The following is a 23,650-nucleotide window of genomic DNA, read 5'->3' on the forward strand; positions in this document are numbered from 1 at the left end:
TATTATTTTTTTTGTCAGTGTGAATGCTTATTTAAGTTAGATGTACCAGTAGGTCTAGCTTCGTCGAGCGCGTTTGTTAAAGGTGCTGAATCGGCCGCTGATAGATAGTCGAGCAGTGGGTTGCCTTGGTGCGCATCTGCGTTTGTTTTGTTATATGCATGCGGCGCACGGAGGACGCACACACATACGGACATACGCATACGCATTCCACCCTCCCTTCCACGCACACGCCTCTCTCTCTCTCTTCTTTTTTCTCTTCTCTCTTTCTCTCTTCTTTCTTTCTTCTCTCTTCTCTCTTCTTTTTCTCTTTCTCTTTCTCGTTTCTCTCTTCTCTCTCTCTTTCACTCCTCTCTTTCTCTCCTATTTTCCCCAGTCTTCCTCCCCTCTCTCCCTCCCTCCCTCACGTCCCAAATACATACATATACGCATACACAGACATACACACACATACATTGCGTGCGCACACACGCACACACACACACACACACACACACACACACACACACACACACACACACACACACACACACACACACACACACACACACACACACACACACACACACACACACACACACACACACACACACACACACACACACACACACATCCTTTCATAAATGCATGCACAGGCCCACGAGAGAAGCGCAGTCACCCGGACGTGACCCGCGAGCGCAAGGAGCCAGCGCCGTGGCCGGGAGTGCGCAGCCAAGCGATCGTGCAAGGAAACGAGGGCGATAGGTATTAATTTCTCTGAAAGGGTGTAGAGGAGTGCGTTTGAATGCATGTATTTTTTTTGCTTGTATTTTGATGTACGCACGTAGGCGCATGCATGCATCCCCTTCCCACACACTCGCTCGCTCACTGACTGACTGACTCACTCACTCACTCACTTACTTACTTACTCACTCACTTACTCACTCGCTCACTCACTCACTCACTCACTCACTCACTCACTCACTCACTTACTTACTTACCTACTCACTCACTCACTCACTCGCTCACTCACTCACCCACGCATCCCCCTCCCCCTCACTCACGCACCCCCCCCCCCCTTCCCCCACACATTTTAAGAAGGAAGGGGGAGCTCGTCAAGTAGCCAAGTAACTGTTAAATGACTAATTCCCAACCTTATATTGTGTAAGGGCGCTGTTACAATTTGCGAGGGCGGTGTAATAATGATCAAAGGGGCGGCTGTAACGACTGTGAACGCTGATGGATTATGGGAAATGGGGTCTTCGGGGGGGGGGGGGGCTCGGGTGCTGGGGGGTAGGAGAGGGGTAGAGATGGGGAGGGGGAGAGGGAGAGGGATGGGAGAGATGGGGAGAAAGGGAGATGGGGTGGGGGATATGGGAGGGGGAGAGGAAGAACAGACAGACAGACAGACAGAAAGCGTGAGCGTGAGAACCTGGAATCGCAGCACCTGAGGCCGAGGAGTCCCCCCCCTCCCCTCCCCCCTCCCATCGTCAGGGGCTCGCTCTTCTCTCACTCCAGCCTCGAGATTTACATAATGATGGCCATTAGGCAAACGCGTCGGCGATTGCCACCTTCGGCCACGTTTTAATTGTGTCTGGGGACAGGCGCTGGCTGACGGGGGCTGACAGGGGATGGCGGGGCACGACGAGCGGAAATGCCATCATACCGGACCGAAATACACGTCGAAATAACTTCGTACCGGTCAAGAGCGCGGTCGAAATGTCCATCATATCGGCCCGAAATATCCGTTGAAATGTTATCATATCGACTTGAAATTCTGATCGATATACAGGGTACCAAGTCCGAAGTGTGGTCAAGTATACCGTCATGTTGGTTGAAACCCCGCGATACCGGGAGAATGCGCGTCAATATGGCATCATAGCGGTCAAAATCGGGTCAAAATACCACAATACCGGCCTCAAATACCGGTCGAAATCGGATCTAAATACCACAATACCGGCCCTAAATACCGGTCGAAGTCGGGTCAAAATAGCACAATACCGGCGTCAAGTACAGAATCATAGCGCGACGGAGGAGTCGGAGGGCGTGCGGGCGGAGGTGGAGTCGGAGGGCGTGCGGGCGGAGGTGGAGTCGGAGGGCGGGCGGGCGGAGGTGGAGTCGAAGGGCGTGCGGGCGGAGGTGGAGTCGGAGGGCGTGCGGGCGGAGGTGGAGTCGGAGGGCGGGCGGGCGGAGGTGGAGTCGTAGGGCGGGCGGGCGGAGGTGGAGTCGGAGGGGGGGCGGGCGGAGGTGGAGTCGGAGGGCGTGCGGGCGGAGGTGGAGTCGGAGGGCGTGCGGGCGGAGGTGGAGTCGGAGGGCGTGCGGGCGGAGGTGGAGTCGGAGGGCGTGCGGGCGGAGGTGGAGTCGGAGGGCGTGCGGGCGGAGGTGGAGTCGGAGGGCGTGCGGGCGGAGGTGGAGTCGGAGGGCGTGCGGGCGGAGGTGGAGTCGGAGGGCGGGCGGGCGGAGGTGGAGTCGGAGGGCGGGCGGGCGGAGGTGGAGTCGTAGGGCGTGCGGGCGGAGGTGGAGTCGGAGGGCGTGCGGGCGGAGGTGGACTCGGAGGGCGGGCGGGCGGAGGTGGAGTCGGAGGGCGGGTGGGCGGAGGTGGAGTCGTAGGGCGTGCGGGCGGAGGTGGAGTCGGAGGGCGGGCGGGCAGAGGTGGAGTCGGAGGGCGGGTGGGCGGAGGTGGAGTCGTAGGGCGTGCGGGCGGAGGTGGAGTCGGAGGGCGGGCGGGCAGAGGTGGAGTCGGAGGGCGGGCGGGCGGAGGTGGAGTCGGAGGGCGGGCGGGCGGAGGTGGAGTCGGAGGGCGAGCGGGGAGAGGTGGACTCGGAGGGCGTGCGGGCGGAGGTGGAGTCGGAGGGCGGGCGGGCGGAGGTGGTTATCCCCCCCCTTCCCCCCCGCGTGTTGTTTACGACGCAGCCGCTGCGGTGTGATCCTTTGTTTGCTTGTGAGTTACGCGTACCGGCGCTGCACCTTCGGCAGGTACTTGCTGTAGGTGGGGGAGGGGGGACGGAAGGAGGAGGGGGAGGTTATGATGATGGAGGGGTGGGGCGCTGGGGCTGGGGTGGGCAGGGGGGGCTGGGATGGCAGGGAGAGGGTGTCTGCTGATGCTGTTGACGGGGGGTTGGTATGGTCGTGGGGAAGGGCTTGGTATGGTCGTGTTTTCCTAAGTTGAGTACCGTTTATCGCCACTGGCCGAGAGGTCTCTCGGTCTCTTTGATCTGGCAACTCCTAAAAATAGTCTTCGTGAATCCTTCAGGGAGGCTTGTGTCAGTAAGAGGGACAGAAATAGTGTTCAGTATTCCTGCGCCTCTTTTCTTAGAGACCGGATCCTTCTCTTTTTTTGTTTCATTATTTTGCATCCCGTCGTTTCGTAATTATTGTTAGTACATGTCCCTTGGTGTATTTATAGCCTTCTGTGAATCAAGAACAAAGGGAACAGCGCCATTCTAGTAATTAAAAGATACAATAAATCTTTATGTGGGAAGGAGTTTTTCCTGCACAACCAGTTGATTAAATGATACAAAAAATTGATGTATGGGAATGAGTTTTCCCTACTATTATCTACGCAACAAATTGATTAAAAGATACAAAAAATTGGTATATGGGAACACACTACTATTAACTACGCCACAGAATGTTTGGCCAGTCACCGTTCTCACAGTAATTATTTTCTCTCTTGTCTTTCCAGGTACGTGAAGGCCCGCCGTGGCTCCGCATCAGATGATATGTCGGCTCTGTGTCATGCCGTGCACTCGGTGTACCATGACATACGCCGTGCACTCGGGTCGTCCCTTTGGTGGCGTTGTGTTGCAGCAGGTAAAGTGGTCGTGGTGGTGGTTAGTCGTACGTGGTGGGGGTTATTGCGAGTATTGGAGGGTACGCTTTGGTGGGAGAGGAGGGAGTGAGTGAGTGAGTGAGTGAGTGAGTGAGTGAGTGAGTGAGTGAGTGAGTGAGTGAGTGAGTGAGTGAGTGAGTGAGTGAGTGAGTGAGTGAGTGAGTGAGTGAGTGAGTGAGTGAGAAGGGGGAAAGGGGAAGAGGAGGAAGGTGGAGGGAAATAAAACACGCACGAACGATTGCGTACTTACGCACATGCACACTCACACTCATACTCACAGTCACACTCATACTCGTACTCATACCCATACCCATACCCACACACATACCCAAACACATTCACGTTCATTTCTTTCTCTCTCTCTCTCTCTCTCTCTCTCTCTCTCTCTCTCTCTCTCTCTCTCTCTCTCTCTCTCTCTCTCTCTCTCTCTCTCTCTCTCTCTCTCTCCCTCTCTCTCCCTCGTCCCCATTAAACCAATTCCCACAAAGACGGCAGCTTTGAAATCCGTCGATTCATCTTCGATTTCAAGTGAGGCTGAGAGGAGACGCGGTAGCCAGGAGTAGCTCCTCGAGGGACTCCTTCAGCTGATGGAGTGAGGCGGCTATGTTGAGCGACGTATAATTTTCCCGAGCTGGTTTCTTGATCGACTTGGGCCTCCCCGGTTCGGGTCTTATCGCTCCCAGCCGCCTGTTTGAACTGCCCGGGTTCTCATTTGCATAAGGTGTGTGTGTCCTCTCTACCCCCCCCCCCCACCCCTCGATTTCTTCCCTCCTCGTGTTCTTTCCCCTTTTCTTTTCCTCTCCTTTACCTTTTCTCTTTCTCTTCTTTTTTTTCTTTTTCGTTTCATCTCTATTTTTGCTTCTTCCATGCCTGATTCATTGTCTTTCTTCTTCTCTTCTAACTTTCCTGCTGCCTCCCCCTTTCCCCCCCCCCCTCTCCTTCTCCCTCCCTTCTTTTCCCTTCCTCTTCTTCTTCTCTTCTTCTTCTTCTTCTTCTTCTTCTTCTTCTTCTTCTTCTTCTTCTTCTTCTTCTTCTTCTTCTTCTTGCACTTGCCCTTTTCCTTCCCCTCCCCCCCTCTCATTCATATGCCCTCCCTCTTCTCCAACCCCTTTCCTCTTCCCTTCCCTTTCCTTTCCTTTTCCTTCCATTTTCCCCATCCCCACCCCATTCCTTTCCCTTTTCCTTCTCGGTTTCCCTCCTATCTTCCCTCCTCATCATTCCTTCCATCGTCCCCTCCCCTCCCCCTCTCCTCCTCTCCCTTCTCCCCCTCTCCTCCTCTCCCTTCTCCCCCCTTCCTCCTCTCCCTTTCCCCCTCTCCTCCTCTCCTTCTCCCCCTCTCCTCCTCCTTCTCCCCCCTCTCCTCCTCTCCCTTCTCCCCCCCTTCCTCCTCACCCCACTCTCCCTCCCCCCTCTTCTCCCCTCTCTCCCCCCGCGCGGCCACGCCAATGAAACGCACGGGTTGACATCCCCCTTCCGCCGTTAACCTGCCACGGACGCTGTCTCTTATCATCCCCGTGGGCGTGGGCATGGGCGTGGGCGTGGGCAGCCTTTAATCTATGGGTGCGTGTGGGCGGCCGGGGTGGGCTTCCCCTCGTCTCTGTTGTGGGCGTTTGGGTGGTTCGGATGACGGACGGAGATAAGTTGGGGGGGGGGAAGAGGTTAAGGTAAGGGGGAAGGGGAAGGGGAAGGGTAAGGGTAAGGAGGAAGGGGACAAGGGGAAGGTGATGAAGGGGAGGGTAAGGGAAAGAAGGAGGGGATGAAAGAAGGAGGGGAAGGGAAAGAAGGAGAGGGGAAGGGAAAAAAGAGGGGAAGGGAAGGAGACGGAGACAAGCAGAAGGAAATAAAAGCTGAATTGGGGGAAGGAGAAAGGGAAACAATTGATTAGGAAAGAGCGAAGGGAAAGCATCACTTGGAAGAAAGACATGGAGAGGGGGAATGAGATCAGAAAAGAGAGAGAGGAAAGAAAAGGAAGAGGAAAGCAAACGATATAAAAGAGATGAGTGAGTAAGAAAAAAAGGGGGGGGAGGAGGGGAAGGGAGGGAGGGAAGGGAGGAGAGGGAGGAGCAATTAAACGAGGTGACAACTCTGGCGGCGGTCATTTGATGCGGCGTGTTATGTATGTTTTTAATGATGAGATTTGCGGCGCTGAGGTTGATAGGGCCCGCTGGGGGAAGCCGATGGTGGGGGCGACCCGCTGCTTTGGGTGGCGTCGGGGGTGAGGAGAGGTCGGTGAGGGAGGGAGGAGGGAAGGAGGAGAGGAGGGAAGGGATGAGGAGGGAGAAGGGATGAGGGAGGACGAGAGGGAGAGAGGAGAAAGGGAGAGGGAGGGACGAGAGGGAGGGAGAAGGGATGAGAGAGGGACGAGAGGAGGAGAAGGGATGAGGGAGGGACGAGAGGGAGGGAGAAGGGATAGAGGACGAGAGAGGAGGAGGGAGTAAGGAGGGAGAAGGGATGAGGGAGGGAGAGGTCGGTGAAGAGGGAGGGAGGAGAGGGAGGGGGGATTAGAAGGTATTAGGGATAAAGATGGGGGAGGGAGGGAGAGGAAGAACGAAATAGGAATAAAGGTAAGGGAAAGGTTAGAGGATATGCGGAAGGATGTCATGAGGGAGAGAGGGAAGTGAGAGGGAGAGAGGGTAAAATGAGGGAGGGAGGAGGAAATAAAGGGAGAGAGGATGTGGTAAAGGTGAGGGTAAGAGAGATAGAAATATGGGAAGGAGAGGAAGGGAGGGATTGACAAAGGAGAAAGAAATGCAGCAAAAGAGAAAGAGGGAAGAAGGGAGAGGAGGAGTAGGAAGGAAGAACGAAGAGAATGAGGAGGAGGGGGAGGGAGGGAGACGCAGACAAGCAGAATAGTGACAGCTGGATGCGAGATAGGATGATAAAGATAACAATGATAAGGTCGGGTTCAAAAAGCATGCAACATCAGTAGAGATTGTAGCTGCAACAACGATCAAAATGCAGGTGGTAGACGCGTTAGAAGAGAGAATGATGATGGGAGACGAAGAGAGAGGCGAGGAGAACAGAAAAATGAGATAAAGAGGATATATAGAGGGGTTAATAACAAAGCAGGGAAATGGAGGGGAAGGTAAAGGGGAATAGAACATGGAGGAGGAGGAGGACGAGAATGAAAAAGAGAAGGAGAAAGAAAGAAAACGAAAAGGAAAGAGAGCTAATAAGAAAGAGAAATAAGGAAAACTAGAAATAAAGAAAACGAAAGAGAGAGAGAACGAAAAATAGAAAGAGAAAGAGAGAGGAAAAGAGAGTAAGAGATACTGTGCGTGGAGGCGCAGAGAGGGCGTATGTGTGTAAGTCGCTTGTATTGTCGGCGCGGGCGTGGTGCTGGGCGTCGGGGCGAGTCACGACCGAAGGTGGGTAGGGGTAATAAGGAGGGGGGAGATGGGAGGGAGGTGGAGGGACGGGGAGGGAGGGATTGGGAGGGAAGAGAAGAGAAGGGAAGGGGATGGGAGGAGGGTGGGGGAGGGTGTTGGGAGAGTGGGTGAAAAGGGGAAGAGGGGGAGGAGGGAGGGGGAGGGGAGTAGGGGAAGGAGGGAGGGGAGGGGAGTAGGGGAAAGGAGGGAGGGAGGTGGGAGTAGGGGGAGGAGAGGAGGGGAGGGAGAGAAGGGGGGAAAGGAGGGAGGGGGAGGGAATGAGTAGGGAAGGAGGGAGGGGAGAGGGAGTAGGGAAGGAGGGAGGGAGGGGGAGGTAGGGGGAAGGGAGGGAGGGGAGTAGGGTGTGGAGGGTGGAGAGGGGGAGTAGGGGGAAGAGGGAGGGGGAGGATGAGAGAAGGGGAGGAGGTAGAAGTTAGGTGGAAGGGAGGAGTGAAGGTGTATAAGGTTGGGAGGGAGTGGAAAGGAGTGGGGAGTAGCCTAAGTGGAAGGAGAGGGGAGAGAGTTGAATTGCAGGGAGAGGAAAAGAGAAAACGAAAGAGGAATGAGGGGGAATAGTTGAGGGAAGGAGGGGGAATAGGTGGGGGAAGGAGGGGGGAAGTGGGCGAAAAGGAGAGAAGGGACAGAGTAGGAGAGATGCTAAATGGAAAACCGACAGCGGTTACTAGAGTTTAATGAGTCGATGTTGCGCGTGTTTGTTTGTTTGTGTTTCGTACCTTAGATAAGTTTTTCCTCCCAAGTCACGCACAGTTGCTCGCGAGGAAGCAAACAAAGAAACAAAGAAAAAAAAAACGAAACAAAACACGAACGAGAACTGCGCATTGCGTAATTCTGTCCTTCGTCCGGGTTTTATTTACCCGAAACGGACGGCGATATTCCCGCGGGCGTTGCGTCGTTACCGCTGGCTCGCTACCTCGGCCGTGGCTCGTTGCGTGTTCTCGTTACGTCACAGCGGGGAGCAGAGTGTTCGGATATTCGCTTCTCTTAGGGGTTATCCGTAGCCAGTGGCGTTCGGATACGCTGTCGTTTCCTTTTATGGCATGGCGGTAGAACGTCCGAATCCGTCTTTTCCCTCTTCGGCTTCGCTTATTCGAGCGGGCTGCGAGACCTGCGGGGATCAGCTGATCTTGTTTTGATGTTACGTTTCCAGTTTTGTTTTTTTATACTTGGGTTTATGATTTTCGATAAATGCCTGTTGTTATTGATCATATTAATGATGTTATTTTTAGTATATTTATATTTTTATTGTTATTATGACGATGATGATGCTTGGGATGATAGAAAGGATTATTATTATTAATGTCATATTTTTTCCATTTTCAATTTCAGTTGATTGGTGTCTTTGATTGTTGAAGGTTGTATTTTTTATTTGATTTCCTTTTGTTCTTATGCTGTGTTCTCGTGTTCTCTTCCTTTCGGTCTCTCGTCATTTATTCCACTTCTCGCTTTATTGTGCCTGTCTCTCTCACTGTCGGTTGGATTTCTTTGTCGCTTGCTTTTCAATTCACTCCTTTTTTCTTTCCTTTCATTATTATCTCTTCCTCCCTCTCTTTCTGCCTCTCCCCGTCTCTCTCTCTCTCTCTCTCTCTCTCTCTCGTCTCTCTCTCTCTCTCTCTCTCTCTCTCTCTCTCTCTCTCTCTCTCTCTCTCTCTGCTCTCTCTCCTGCTCCCTCCCTTCGCTCTCTCTCGCTCTCTCTTTCTCTCTCCTTCTCTCCCTCCTTCCCTTCTTCTCTCCCTCCCTCTCTCTTTCTCTCTCTCTTTCCTTCTCTCTCTCCTCCCTCCCTCCCTCCCTCTCTCTCCCTCCCTCCCCTTCTCGCTCTCCCTCCCCCTCTCTCTCTCCCTCCCTTTTTTCCTCTCCTCTTTCTCCCTCTCCCTTCCTCCCTCTCCCTCTCCCTTCCTCCCTCTCCCTTCCTCCCTCCCCATACTCCTTCTCTCCCCATTGCCCGACACCATAAGTCTCCATCCAAGCGTGTATTGTTTTCCCATATTTTCCTATTTACTCCCACACTGCTCTCCCCACAGCTTCCCACTTTGACCTTTGACCTGTTATGTGGCCCAGGGCTGTTGCCATCGCGGGAGGTGAAGCTGAGGTCGCCTAACGTCCCTGACATCTCCCTGGTATGACAGTTTTCGGTGTCCTCCCCCCCCCCTATCTTGTTTTGGTTTTATTTTGTGTATATTTTTCCTTGTTCTGTATGTTGTTGTTGTTGTTGTCGTCGTCGTTGGTGTAATTGTTATTTTTGTTATTGTTATGATTTGTATAGTTGTTTTTGTTGTTATCTTCATTACCGCTAGTGTAGTTGTTTTCCATGTTGATATTTTTAAGTTTCATTGTATTTTGGGGATGTTTTTTCATACCATGTCGATGAATCGTACTCAATATCATTTCCGATTTGGCTGTCTGTTTGCATCCTGTGTGGCATGTGCTTCGATTGTGCATCAAGCTCTCTGTTGAGCCGTCAAAAGTACATCTCTGTGTCAGCTGAGAGGAAGACAGCTGTTTGACAAACACACGGCCCTTCTGTTTTATTTTTTATTTTTATTTTATTTTACTTATTTTTTTTTTTTTTTACTTTTTTCTTCAAACGGAAGGAAACATTTACGGTTGTGAGTAATATCCTATTGACATTTCGCTGTTGAATAAATGCGTCGGAATGCCTCTTGTTTCCGTCGTTTTGTGTGCTTTAATTGTTTTAGGTTTATGGCGTGGGCGGGGGTGTAGGTGTGCTTTTGTGGTGCGGGTGGGTGTGTTGGTGTGTGTTTATGGTGCGGGCGGTGTGTACGTTGTTGTGCTTTTGTGGTTGGGACGTGTGTATGTTGGTGTGTGATTGTAGTGCGGGCGTGTGTATGTTGGTATGTGTTTGTGGTGCGGGCGTGTGTTGTGTGTGTGATTGTAATGCGGGCGTGTGTAGTAGTGCGGGCGTGTGTATGTTGGTGTGTGTTTGTGGTGCGGGCGTGTGTATGTTGGCGTGTTTGTGGTGTGGGCGTGTGTGTTGGTATGCTTTTGCGGTTGGGAGTGGACTGTTGTTACAACATGGGCAAACGGTGTGGGTCTATTGGGAAATGAAACTTGGGGGAATGGTTGGCAATGTTGGAAGTTCTCGTGTGCTTTTGGGGGGGAGCGTTTGTGCCAACCTCACCTTTCTCTTTCTTTCTCTTTTTTCTCTTCCTCCCACTCTCTCACTGTCTCTCTCTCTCTCCTACTCCCCCTCCCCTCTCCTCTCCCTCCTTTCTTTTCCCTCTCCCTCTCCCCTCTTTTTCCCTCCCCCACTTCCTCCCACCTCCTTTCACCTCCTCTCCCCCTCCACCACCCTCCTCTCCCCCTCCACCACCCTCATCTTCCTCCCTCCCACCCCCCCTCCTCTCCCCCTCCCTCCCCCTCCATCCCCTTCCTTCCGCTCCCTCTCCCCTCCATCCATCCCTCCTCTCCCCCCTCCCTTCCCCTCCTCTCCCCCCTCCCTTCCTATCTCACCCTGTCTCTCTTTTTCTCTTTGTCCATCGTGTGCATGCTGCCTCTGACACGTTAAACGCTCGGCTCTGCCTAATGAAAAGCTTCGCAATGAATGGTAAAAAGAGAGAGACAAAAAAGATGGAATTTAATGGACTCGCGACGCCCACGGTGAGGGGCTGGGAGAGCTCCGTTGCCGTTGATCGATTGTGACCTCTTGTGGGCGTATGTGTCAGGGGTGGGGGGTGAGGGGAGGGGGTGGTAGGGGCGTTTTAAGTAACACTTTGTCCTGCAGATTCTCTTCAAGTTTTCGTGAAAGTTGGGATGTGTTTTGTTTGTTTGTTTTGTTGTTGTTGTTGTTTTTGTTTTTATTTGAAATGTTTTGAGGATTTTTTTTCTATTGTTTTGTATCAAGAAGAAGCCGGCGCTCGATTGATCCCGAGCCGACCGGTGTTAGAGGCGCCAGTTGGGATGTTTTTATTTATTTTTATTTTTATTTTTTTCGTTCGTGTGATTGTTTTTGTTTTGTTTTTGTTTTGTTGAAATTGCTTTTAGGATATTTTCTTTTTTTGTATCGAGGAGAAGCCGGCTCTCGATTGATCCCGATCCGGCCGGTGGTAGAGGCGGCAGATGGGATGTTTTATTCCTTCTTTTTAATTTTTTGTTTTTTTTAAATTATTTTTTGTTGCTTGTTTCGTTATTTTTTGTTTTGTTTTTGTTGAAATTTCGTTTAGGATATTTTTTTTTGTATCGAGGAGAAGCCGGCTGTCGACCGATCCCGATCCGGACGGCGTTCGAAGCGGCAATGGGATGTTTTATTCCTTCTTTTTTGTTGTTTTTTATATTATTTTTTGTTGCTCGTTTCGTTATTTTTTGTTTTGTTTTTGTTGAAATTGCTTTTAGGATATTTTCTTTTTTTTGAATCGAGGAGAAGCCGGCTCTGGACCGATCCCGATCCGGGCGGCGTTCGAAGCAGCTTTAAGGGCCGGACGCCGACTCCTGCGTCGGGTCCTCGGCTCGGGGAGGCTGTCGCGCCGCCGGGAGGTTCGAGGAGCGAGGCGGACTAAATTCGGCGGGGAGGATGGGTCCGCACGCGCCGCTAATCTCCTCCTCCCTTCCTTGCTCTTCTTCCTTCTTGCTTCCTCCTTCTTCGTGTTTTTCTTCGTTCTTTTCTCACCTCGTTCTTCTTCTTTCTTCTCCTTACGCTTGTTCTGTCTTTTTTTTATGATTGTCCTTTTTCTGCTGTTTCTGTTCCTGTTCTCCTGAACACGTCTTTCTCCTCTCATCCTTCCAGTTCCCCTTTCGACTTACTCCTTCAGTTCTTCCCATCTCCTCTTTCCCTTTCCCTTCCCCCTTTCTTCTTTTATCCTCCTCATTTCATCTCCTGCTCTCTTCCTCTTTCCTTTTCCCTTTCCCTATCCCTCCCCTTCTCTCTCTCCTCCTTTCCCTTTCCCTTTCCTTCCCTTTCCCATTCTCTCTCTCCTCCTTTCTCCTATCCCCTCTTCCACTTTCCTTCCCCACCAAACTACTTGAGACAGATCTATCAGGCGAGAGTAATGGCCGCCCCCCCCCCCCCTTTGCTGGTGAGGGTGAAGGGTGAAGGGAAAGCGGGCGGCAAGGGTGCAGAAGGACACAGGGCCGTGACAGGGTGTGTGGGTGGGGGGTAGGGGTGGGGGGGAAGTCGCCGATTCTTGGACTCTACCCAAGAAGAGAGAAGGTGGAAGGGAGGGGTAAGGAAGGGTGAGAGGTAGAGGGAGGGGAGGGAAGGGGAAGGGGAAAGAGGAGAAGAAGAAGGGGAATAATTAGAAGTAGAAGTCGGAGGAGAAGAAGGATAATTAGATTGGGAAGGGGAAGGGATAAGCAAGGAGAGGGGGTTAGAGGATGGGGTGATGTGTTTGCGGGGATGGGGGGGAGGGTTTCTGACGTCACACTGGTTCCCCCCCCCCTTCCGCTTTTCCGAACCCAGGTTTGGTGGCGCTGCGGCCGCCGTGACCTTGCCTCCCGCCCTCCTCGCCTTCGCCACGAACTTGGACTCACGCGCACGCAGATACACACAAGGTCTATATATGTACTTATATAGGCTTTGGATACACATATGTACATATACATGCACATATATATACACACATACACACATATACACACATATACACATACATATACACGTACATATACACATATATATACAAATACATATACACGTACATATACACATATATATATACACATACATATACACGTACATATACACATACATATACACATACACATACATACACACTCTTGGGGAAAGAAATCGCGCCATTCGCCTTCCAGTCGTGTCTCCGTCCCTCTCCATTTCGACCTTGACCTTGCGATGTTTGCCTTTGTTGACTGTCTGCGTGACCTTATGTCTCCTCTGGGACCTCGGCATTTCCCCCTGACCTTGTTTATCCGCTCTAAAGACACGAATCTGACCTTCGTCTCGCTGTCTCTTCGCGGGTCGTGTGGTCTGGGCTATGACCTTGTGGCCGGTGAAGCAAGGTCAGATGGCGTGTGTGTGTGTGACCTTGTTGTCTCGTGGAAAAAGGCATCTTGATTACCTTCGTGGCTCCCTCCGCAGTGCCGTTAGATTCTGTTTGTTTGTTTGTGGCGTTATTTGCTTGATTGTTTGATTGCTGTCTCGTGTTGTGTTGCTGGTATTGTGAGCTTTGTTGTCTTGTTTGTTTTATTATTTGGGATTGAGTCACGCCTAATTTCTCTCTCTCTCTCTCTCTCTCTCTCTCTCTCTCTCTCTCTCTCTCTCTCTCTCTCTCTCTCTCTCTCTCCCTCTCTCTCTCTCTTTTATCTATCTATCTATCTATCTATCTCTATATCTATCTATGTATCTCTCTCTATCTATCTCTATCTCTGTCTATCTATCTATCTATATCTATCTTATCTCTCCCTTCCTCTCCTTCTCCCTCCTCCTCCTGTCACCCCTTCCTCTCCTCCTCCTCTCCTCCTCCTCCTCCTCCTCTCTCCTCCTCTCCTCCTTCTCCCTCCTCCTCCCCCTCTCCTCCTCCCCCTCTCTCCTTCTCCATCAAATTTATCATCCCCTTCCTCCCCTTTCCACGCTTTCAACCGTCGCGTTGATTCCGGCCGGCAGCGTTGCGTGGTTTACAGGGCCCAATGACACTAAAACTGGACGTAAGGTGATCGTTGTCCCGTCGGTCCTTCGTCAATTGGTCGAATTATTTCCTCATTTGTTGTTTTATGTCGTTGTTACCTTTTGTTTTCGGTGGTTTTGTTTGTGTGGTTTTTGTTTATGTTGTTGATTTTTTTGTAGTTATTATGATCGTTGTTGTTGTTTATGTTATTCTGTTATGTTAAGTTGGTAGATTTGATTATTTGTGTTATTGCTGTTAGTGTTGAATGTTCGTATCGGAAGTATTTTTATTTATGTTGTTATTATTATCATCGTTTTGATAGGAATTATTTTTTTATTAATGTTATTATGATCATCGTTTTGATCGTTTTATCATATCAAACCAATTGATAATTTGGCGCATGGCTTTTTTGGCGGGAAAATTGTCCCGGGAAATGTGGCTTTGGCGAGCGCTTGACGTCAGGAGGTGGCCGAGGAGGCGTCGCTGACACTGTGTGAATAGTTTATCATTTTGTGCGGGAGTGTCAGGCGATGCTGTTAGTATTGATCGGGTGCTGTCCCTGCTGATTACGCCCGCTGACCACCTCACGGGCTCTGAGGCCTTTTGCTGACTTTGTCTTTGTCTTCTGCTCGTTGTTGTGTGTGTTTTTTCTGGACTTATTTTTGCTGTGTTTGGTTTTCTGTTTTCTGTTTTTGTTATTGCTATTCTGGGGTTAGTTTTTTTTCCTTTCTTTTTCTACTTTGTTATTAGGTTTTGCCTTTATTTTCCTTCCTTTGTTTGCTTTGCCTTGCTCCTCTGCCTCTTCCTTCTCCTCTTCTTTCGTTTTCCTTTTCCTTTTCCCTCTTCCGTCTTTTCCTCCTTCCCTCCTCCTTCCCTCCCTTTTCCTCCTTCTCTCCTCCTCCCTTCCTCCCTCCTCCTCCCCTCCTAACCCCTCCTCCTCCTCCTCCTCCTCCTCCTCCTCCTCCTCCTCCTCCTAAGCCTCCGCCCACTGTTCATTCTATTCATCTCCCCATTTATATTTTTCATTCCTTTCCCTCTTCTCTCTTTCCTCTTCCGATGCTTGACTTGGACGAACGCTGTTCTTTCACTTCCCCTTTCTTTGTCTGGCTGCTCCCCCTCCTTTCCTTTTGTCCCGTCTTCCGTTTTATCGCCGTTTTCTTGCCTGTCTCATTTCCGTTCGTTCCACGTCCCCGCCCGCCTCCTCTTCTGGAGACCTTGGCTTGCCTCCTCCGCTTGGTCTCGTTATTTTTATTTTATTTTTTTTTTTTGCTTTTATCTTTATTTTATTTTCATTTTCTTGATCTTTTGTCATTATTATCATCATCCTTTTCTTTTTCTTTTTCTTTATCTTTCATCTTTATCACCATCCTTTATCTCCCCATCCTTATCCTCTCGCTTTTCCCCATTGTCTTTAACATCCTCTCTCTCTCTCTCTCTCTCTCTCTCTCTCTCTCTCTCTCTCTCTCTCTCTCTCTCTCTCTCTCTCTCTCTCTCTCTCTCTCTCTCTCTCTCTCTCTCTCTCTCTCTCTCTCTCTCTCTCTCTCTATCTCTCTCTCTCTCACCCTCTATCTCTCTCTTTCTCATCTTCGTCCTCATCCTCATCCTCATCTTCTGCCCCCCCACCCCATTTCCCTCGCACGTGGCGTTTAAAAAGGGTATCAAACAGCGCCGACGTTGACATCCGGTTCGGTGATTTGCGAAAAAAGGAAACGGCCTCGATTATTTATTTATTTGTTTTCGTTTCCCCTCCTTCGCTCTCCCCACTCCTCCTCCCCTCCCTCCCACCCTCGCTCTTCTCCCTTCGCTTCTCCTCCCTCCGCCTCAGCTTCCTTCCTCTTCCCCCTCCGCCCTTCTTCGTCCGTTTCCGTTTGTCCCTCCTTCCCTTCCTGTCATTCTCTCTTTCTCTTTCTTCATCTTTCTACTCTCCTTTCCCTTCTCCTTTCTTTTCCTTCTCTCCTTCTTCCCACTCTACCTCCTTCCATCCCTGTTTCCTCTCTCCTCTTCTCTTCTTTCTCCCCCTCTCTCTCTCTCTCTCTCTCTCTCTCTCTCTCTCTCTCTCTCTCTCTCTCTTCTCTCTTCTCTCTCTCTCTCTTTCTCTCTCTCTCTCTCTTCCTCTTCTTCCCTCTCCTCTTCTCTCTCCTTCCCTCCCTTCCTCTCTCTCTCTCTTCTTCCCTTCCTTCCTTTCCCTTCCTCTCCCTCACTCTCTTCTTCGTCCTCCTCCTCCCTCCCTCTCTCCCTCTCTCTCCCTCTCCCTCCCTGTCTCACACGACCTACCCACACATCGCATCATCGACCCCCTTTGACCTTCGCCAGTTTTACGGAGGGGGAAGGAGAGGGAGAGGAAGAGGAGGAGGAGGAGGAGGAGGAGGAGGAGGAGAGGAGAGGAGAGGAGAGGAGAGGAAGAGGAAGAGGAAGAGGAAGAGGAAGAGGAAGAGGAGAGGAGAGGAGAGAAGAGAAGAGAAGGAAAAGAGAGAGAGAGAGAGAGAAGAGAGAGAGAGGAGAGGAGAAGAGAGAGAGAAGAGAGAGAGGAGAGAGAGAAGAGGAGAGGGAGGAGAGAAGAGGAGAGAGAAGAGGAGAGGGAGAGAGTGAGACAGAGGAGAGGAGAGAGAGAGGAGAGGAGAGGAAGAGGGGGGAGGCGGCGGAGGGGGAAGGAGGACATGGAAATCGGTGTCCCTTTATCAAACCGCCGATAACAGGCCGATCGAATGAGCCGATTGAGCCGAACGGAAGCGCCCGTCGGACCAGGTCAAGGGAGCGGGTCATGAGGTCACCCGAATCGTTAGTTATCGGGGATTGGTTAATTCGTGGAAAGTTCGATTAAAGTATTGAGCGATAAGAAACGTAAATGTGCGTGATATCAAAACAAATATATGTTGTGCAAGTAATTTAGATTATGAAGTTTCTGGGTAAATGAAGTGTGATTTAATGTGAATTTATGATGGGAAACACAGCGTGTGAGTTGTGATTAAATTAACCGCCGTGGGGTGTATAAAATACGAAGTTTTGTCAACGAAAATAATACGATATAAATGATACGATATAAAAATGACCTTGTCTTTGATGGGGGAGGCAAGAGGTCGGCGAGGACCAATAAAAGGAGGGAAAGACGGATAATATGAGTGAGTGAATGAGGGAATGGGTGAGTGAAAGGGTGATAAGAGAGTGGGAGGGAGAAAGAGAGAAAGGAGGACGGTGTTGAGGGTAAGGAGGCGGGGGACGGGAGAGGAGGTAACGGGGGGAGGGGAAGAGACATTAGGTGTTGGGGCAAGGAGGGGGAGGGGGAGTAGGGGAGTGGGAGAGAACAGGAGGAGGAGGGGGAGGGGGGGAGGAGAGAGAGAACGGGGAGGGAGGAGAGCAGAGAAGGAGAGGTGAGTGAGAGGGAGAGATGGAGAAGGAAAGCGGAGAGAGGGATGAGAACGGGGAGGGAGAAGGAGAGCAGAGAGAGAGGGAGAGCTGGGAGGGGGAAGATGGAGAGCGGGGAGGGGGTTGAGGGGGAGGGAGAGGGGTGAGGGGTTGGGGAATGAGGGGAAGGGGTGGGGGAGTGAGAGGACAATTCTGGGGACGAGTTTAGCTGTGCTGGAATATTCTAGCGAGCAGGAGAGCCAGCGCAACAATTTATGCAGCAGGACAGGTGAATCCTATCATTTTTTTTGTTTTGTTTTGCAAATTGGAAAAGACTTTTTTATTATTATTAGAGGAGAGGAGGAGATATTAAGAAGCCGTCGATCCCACGTCGAAAATATGATGCCGAGTTTTTGTAAAATATTCGATACGATCATTAGCACAGAATAACACCGGTCGCGAGACGTTAAGCGTAACACCGCCCAACGTTATTTAGATATCACCTTGAATAAGGGCGCTTCAGTAATAATCTATTTTTAAAAGCGCTGTTAGTAATAATCTCTTCTTAAAAACGCTATAAGTGATAATCTCTTTTTAATAACGCTACATGTAATAATCTCTTTATTACTGTAACTAATAATCTCTTTTTAAAACGATAGATGTAATTATCTCCATCAAATAACGCGGTAAGTAATGATATTCATTTAATAACAGTTTAAGTAATAATCTCCATTTAATGCTAATAAGTAATATAAGTATGCAGTAGAGATGGATGAAGCGCAGTGCCAGAAGAAGGTTTTGATGTGAAACAAGTAATACAGAGTAACACCAGATGGGACAAGTAACACAGGAACACCAGCCAAAATAAGGAACGTGAAATGAGTAGCACCGAGTGGCACCATCTCAGACAAGTCGTTTGAGCCCCGTAACACCAAAACAACACCAAAACAACAACTAGCCAAATGTGTCGCAATCCGCAACACCAAAATAACACCAAAACAACAACAAAACAACAACTAGTAAAATGTGTCGTAATGCGTAACACTAAAATAACACCAAAACGACACCAAGCCAAATGTGTCATCATCCGTAACACCAAAGACGAAAACTAACACCCGAACAACACCGGCCGGAGACACCACGGGGGGAATCCCAGGGTGGCGCGGGGGAAACACCGGCGGAGTGGCACTGGGGTGTGGCGCCGCGGCAGAAAAGCCCGAAAAGAGGAGGCCTTGCTGCGTGTGGCACTCTCGGCGGCGCACCTGTTTCCGTGGCACTGGCGGGGGGGGGGGCGGTGTTGTCTCATCCTCATTTACATCGTCTCCTTCTCCTCCTCCTTCTTCTCCTCCTCCTCCTCCTTCTTCTTCTTCTTCTTCTTCTTCTTCTTCTTCTCCTTCTCCTTCTTCTTCTTCTTCTTCTTCTTCTTCTTCTTCTTCTTCTTCTTCTTCTTCTTCTCCTTCTTCTTCTTCTTCTTCTTCTCTCCTCCTCCTCCTCCTCCTCCTCCTCCTCCTCCTCCTCCTCCTCCTCCTCCTCCTCCTCCTCCTCCTGTTCCTCCTCCCAACATTCTCCTCCTCCTCCTCCTCCTTCTCCTCCTCTTTCTCCTTCCCCCAACCTCCCCAAACCTCTCCAACCTCCTCCTCCCCAACAGCCTTCCTCCTCCTCCTCCTTCCACCTCTCCTCCTCCTCCCCCTCCCTTCTCCTCCTCCTCCTCTCCCTTCCTCCTCCTCCTCCTCCCCTCCTCCTCCTCCTCCTGCTCCTCCTCCTCCTCCTCTTCTTCCCTCCCCTTCTCCTCCTCCTCCTCCTCCTCTCCTCCTCCCTCCCCTCCTCCTCCTCCTCCCTCCTCCTCCTCCTCCCTCCCTCCTCCCCTCCTCCTCCTCCTCCTCCTCCTCCTCCTCCTCCTCCTCCTCCTCCTCCTCCTCCTCCTCCTCCACCGACGTCTGATACCAATGAATTATTGAAGATTATCCGCAGAGCCTCGACGCCGCCGTTTCCAGGGGCGTGTCTTATCGCCTCGGATTCTGACGTTTGATAATCCGGTCTGGCGGGGGGCGGGGTGCGGGGGTAGAAGGGGAGCGGGGTTGGGGGTGGAGTTGGAAGGGGAGGGGGTGGGGGGTAGGGGTTGGAAGGGCGGAGTGGGGGTGGAGGGAGCGGAAGAGATTATAGGGAGGGGAAGAAGAGGGGAAAGGAGGAAGGGGGTTAAGGGTTGGGGAGAGAGAGAGAGAGAGAGAGAGAGAGAGAGAGAGAGAGAGAGAGAGAGAGAGAGAGAGAGAGAGAGAGAGAGAGAGAGAGAGAGAGAGAGAGAGAGAGGGAAGGAAGGAGGAAGGGGAACGAGAGAGAGAGAGAAGAACTTGGACATGAAAGGGAGGAGAAGAAAAGGGAGGGGGGAATAGGGTAGTAATAGGGAGAGGAGTCTAGACTAGAGAGAGAAAGAAGGCTGGAGAAAAGGGAAGGGCGACGAATGAGAAAAAGAAAAAAGAGAAGAGAGAGAGGAAGAGGAGGAGAGCGAACGAGGGCAAGGACGTGATACAAAGAACAACAAATGGAGAGAAATATCCAGACCGCCTGACCTCAGCGACAGTCACGGCGTCGTGTCAGCCGTGACGTGGTGTCAGTCAAGCGGGGAAAGAGGGGGGGAGGGAGAGGGACAATGGGGGGGGGCTGACGCGAGGCTCCGTGTCATGCGTGGTTATACTTAGTGCAACAGGTGGGCGGCGGGCGGTGGGCGTGTGTGGGGGGAGGGGTTTGGAGGAGGGGAGGGAGTGGGGGCTGTGATATGGAAGATTCCCCCTCCCCTGATGCCTTCCCACCCCACCCATGCCTCCTCCCACCCTACCCATGCCCTCCCTCCCCCCCCCTCCTCACATGCCTTCCCACTCCACCCATGCCTCCTCCCTCCCCCTCATGCACTTCCACCCCACCCATGCCTCCCCCCCCCTCCCCTGATGCCTTCCTACCCCACCCATCCCTTCTGCTCCCCTCCCCCCCCCTCCCGTTGATTCGTCATTGTCCGTCGGATCGAAGAGCCTGTCAATCATCCATCACGCGTCGGGTAGAGGCTTCGGCTTTTATCTATCGGCGCAGCGGAGATGCTCGGGGCAGGTGCGCGCGGTTGCTGCTGTTTGTGGGTGTGTTTGTGCTTGGTTGGGATTTTTTGTTTTTTTGCTTTTTTGTGTTTGTTTGGGATTTTTTTTTGCTTTTTGTTTTGTGTGTTTGTTTGGGATTTTTTTGCTTTTTGTTTTGTGTGTTTGTGTTTTGTGTGTTTGTTTGTGTTTTGTGTGTTTGGTTGTGTTTTGTGTGTTTGTTTGTTTTGTGTGTTTGGTTGTGTTTTGTGGGTGTTTGTATGTGGGTTTTTATGTATGTGTGTGATTTTGTGTGTTTGTGGTTTGTGTTTGGTTGTGATTTTTGTGTTTGTTTTTTTGTGTGCTTGTGATTTTTGTGTATTTGTTTTCTTTATTTTGTTCGTGTTTCTGCTAGAAGAGGGAAGGGGGATAAGTTTGCTGGAGGTATTCGTCACCCTGTTTTCCACCCTTGGTTTTCCCCCAATTTGCCTTTCGCTTTCCCCTCCCCTTCTCTATCTTCTCCTTTCTCTCTCATCTCCGCTGCACTCTTTATTTTCCTGATCTCCTTCTCCTCTCTGTTTTCCTTTCCCAATATCTTCATTTGTATTACACTCCTCTTCTTTCCTCATTTGCTTTCTCTACTCCCCTCTTCCTTTTCCCTTCTATGTCTCCTTCCCTCCCACCCTTCTCTCCTACCTCTTCTTCCCTCTCTCCCTCCCTCCCTCCCTTCCTTCCTCCCTCCCTCCTTCCCCCTCTCTCTTCCCTCTCTCCCTCCTCTCCCTCTCCATTCTTCCTCCTCCCTTTCCCAACTCTCATCCCCCTCCCTCCTCCAACCTCTTCTCCCTTTCCTCACACCTCATCCCTCCCTCATCCAAACTCATTCCTCCTCACACCACCTCCCATCCAAACTCTCTCCTCCCCACCTCTCCTTCACACACATTATTCCCTTCTCTCTTCCAACCTCTTTCCCCTCTCTCCCTTCCCCCTCTTCCTCCCCTCCCTCTTCCCTCATCCCTTCCCATCCTCCCCTCCCTCCCTCCCTCCTCTTCCCATCCTCCCCTCCCTCTTCCCCTTCCTTTCCCTTCCTTCCCTTCTCTCCCTCCCTCCTTCCCTTCCCCTTCCCTTTCCTCTTTCCTCTCCCTTCCCCTTCCCTTCCCTTCCCTCCCTCCCCTCCCTCCTTCCCTCCCCCCCCTCTTCCCTCCCGGCCACGTGTGTCTGAAAGCGCTCGTCACGATAACGGGTCTCTATTGATCCTCGGCCGAGAGAGCGAGACTGTCTCGTGGGGAGATTTTTTCGCTTTTGGTTTTCGTTTTAGTTTGTAAATATTCGTTTTTTTATTTATTTTTTTTTTGGTGATGTTTTTTAGACTTTTTTCTCTTGTTTTTTTTTTTACGTTTTTGTTCTCTTGTCTTTTTTTTTAGTTTTTGTTGTTTTTTCACGTTTTTTTTTTCTTCTCGTTTTTTCACGTTTTTTTCGTGATAGTTTTTAGTGTTTTTTTCTTGTTCTGTCCGTTCGCTGTGGACATTAAGGGGGGCGTTGTTCGTTTATTGATATTGTTGTTGTTATTGTTGTTGTTGTTGTTTTTTATTGCCAAGAGCAGGGACTTGTATTCTGTTTATTTGTGTCGATGTTCTTTTGCAGATTCGTTGCCCAAATATCAGTCTCAACTAACTCATTCTCTCACCTCGTGCCTCCCCTCTACCCTCTACCCTCTCCCCTCTCCCCTCTCCCCTCTCATGTCCTCCTGTCTCCTTGTCTATCACTTTTCGTTTTCCCTTTCTGTCCCCTTCCCTCGTCTTCCCTTTCCTCTGTAACCTTCAACTCTTTTCTCATATGCCCCTTTCCATTCCTGCCCTTCATTTCTCCTCTTCCTCTCCATTTATCGCATCTCTTTTCCATTTCTGCCATTCTTTTCCATTCTCTCTCGCTCTCCGTCCCTTTTCCACTTGTCTCCTCTCCCCTTTCTTCCCACTCCCCCTCTATCGACACGCTACATTTCCCCTCCTTCTCTCCCCTTTATTATCTCCCTTCTCTTCCTACCCTTTACCATCTCCACTCTCTTCTTGCCCTTTACCATCTCCCCTCTGTTCTTCCCCTTTACTATCTCCCCTCTGCTCTTCCCCTTTACATCTCCCTTTTCTCTCTCCCCTTTATCATCTCTCCTCTCTTCCTCCCCTTTATCATTTCCCCTCTTCTTCTTCTCCTTTACCATCCCCCCACTCCTCCTCTCCTTTACCATCTCCCCTCTACCGTCTCCCCTCTCGTCCTCCCCTTTACCGTCTCCTCTCTCTCTCCCTTTTACCGTCTCCCTTCTCTCTCCCTCTTACCGTCTCCCTCTCTCTCCCTTTTACCGTCTCCCTTCTCTCTCCCTTTTACCGTCTCCCCTCTCTCTCCCTTTTACCGTCTCCCCTCTCTCTCCCTTTTACCGTCTCCCTTCTCTCTCCCTTTTACCGTCCCCTCTCCTCTCCCTTTTACGTCTCCCCTCTCTCTCCCTTTTACCGTCTCCCTTCTCTTCCTCACCTTCTCGGGGCTATTATGCAATATATTTCTCTGTGCATCCCGGGCGGAACACGCTCCCCGCGCCTCCCCTTATCTACGCATTTTTGTCACATCACTCTGTGTCATAATTTCCGGATATCGCCCTCCCCCTCCCCTCCCCCTCCCCCCTCCCACTCCCTCTCCCTCTCCCTCTCCCTCTCCCTCTCCCTCTCCCTCTCCCTCTCCCTCTCCTCCTCGGACATTCTTTCCTCTCCTCATATTTATCTGAATCCCCCCCCTTTTTTCCCTTTCGAGGCCCTCCCCTTCGCTTCCTCTCCACCCATTTCCTTCTTTCTATTTATGTTCCTCCACCCTCTCTTCTTCCTCGTTTCGTTTACTCTTGTTTACTTTCCTTGATTTTCTTTCTCCTATGCCCTCTCTCCCTCCTCACCGCTTATTTTCGTCTTCTTCCTTTCTCATTCCATATTCTCCCTCCCTCCCTCCCTCCTTTGCTTCCTACCTCCCTCCCTCCCTCTCTCTCCCTCCCTCCTCTCTTCCCCATTCCCTCCCCCTTTCCTCCCTCCCCCCTGCCCCTTCCCTCCCTCCCCTCCCCCTTTCCTCCCTCTCTCTCCTCCCTCCTTCTCTTCCCCATTCTCTCCCCCTTTCCTCCCTCCCCCCTGCCCCTTCCCTCCCTCCCCTCCCCCTTTCCTCCCCCCCCCCCCCCTTTCCTCCCTCTCTCTCCTCCCCCTTTCCTCCCTCTCCCTCCTCCCCCTTTCCTCCCTCTCCCTCCAACCACTCTTACATATCCTGGAAGTTACGGTTTGTTGTGGCGGGGAAAGCGGTGTTTTAGGAGTCCCCCTAGACTGGGCCTGCACTCGCTCTCTCCCTCTTGACTCGTTTTATGGACTCGCTCTCGAAGGCCCTCCCTGCGGACTCGCTCCTCCCGGGGGGCTCTGCAGAGGTGAGGGGGGGAGGGGGGTTATTTGTTTGGGTTATGTTGTT

General features: G+C 51.2%; 2 protein-coding genes across 11 annotated transcripts in view; one reads left to right on the forward strand and one right to left on the reverse strand.

Moving 5' to 3' along the window:
- Lrch (Leucine-rich-repeats and calponin homology domain protein) overlaps window positions 1–23,650 on the forward strand; it is a 248,791-nt gene that overhangs the window by 162,417 nt on the left and 62,724 nt on the right. The window contains exon 1 of one of the 10 annotated variants that reach the window (XM_070116917.1): window positions 3,684–3,789. The exons of the other annotated variants lie outside the window; for them this stretch is intronic. Coding sequence (XP_069973018.1) covers window positions 3,699–3,789 — 91 coding nt within the window. The 5' untranslated portion in view covers window positions 3,684–3,698. Of the gene's footprint in view, window positions 1–3,683; window positions 3,790–23,650 lie in introns of those variants that run through there. 10 annotated transcript variants of the gene reach the window in all.
- On the reverse strand, window positions 4,277–22,911 carry LOC138859938 (RNA-binding protein 25-like). The gene is made up of 15 exons (XM_070116447.1): window positions 22,844–22,911; window positions 22,611–22,647; window positions 21,762–21,802; window positions 21,539–21,685; window positions 20,783–20,806; window positions 18,882–18,951; window positions 18,534–18,656; window positions 15,804–15,899; window positions 15,134–15,323; window positions 14,152–14,258; window positions 13,371–13,448; window positions 9,483–9,690; window positions 9,194–9,288; window positions 8,752–8,955; window positions 4,277–4,495 (listed from the first exon to the last, which is right to left on the reverse strand). The coding sequence occupies exons 1-15, from the start codon at window positions 22,909–22,911 to the stop codon at window positions 4,277–4,279; spliced, it is 1,707 nt and encodes a 568-aa protein (XP_069972548.1).

The sequence above is a fragment of the Penaeus vannamei genome, chromosome 39 (assembly GCF_042767895.1).
Source record: "Penaeus vannamei isolate JL-2024 chromosome 39, ASM4276789v1, whole genome shotgun sequence".
NCBI lineage: Eukaryota > Metazoa > Arthropoda > Malacostraca > Decapoda > Penaeidae > Penaeus > Penaeus vannamei.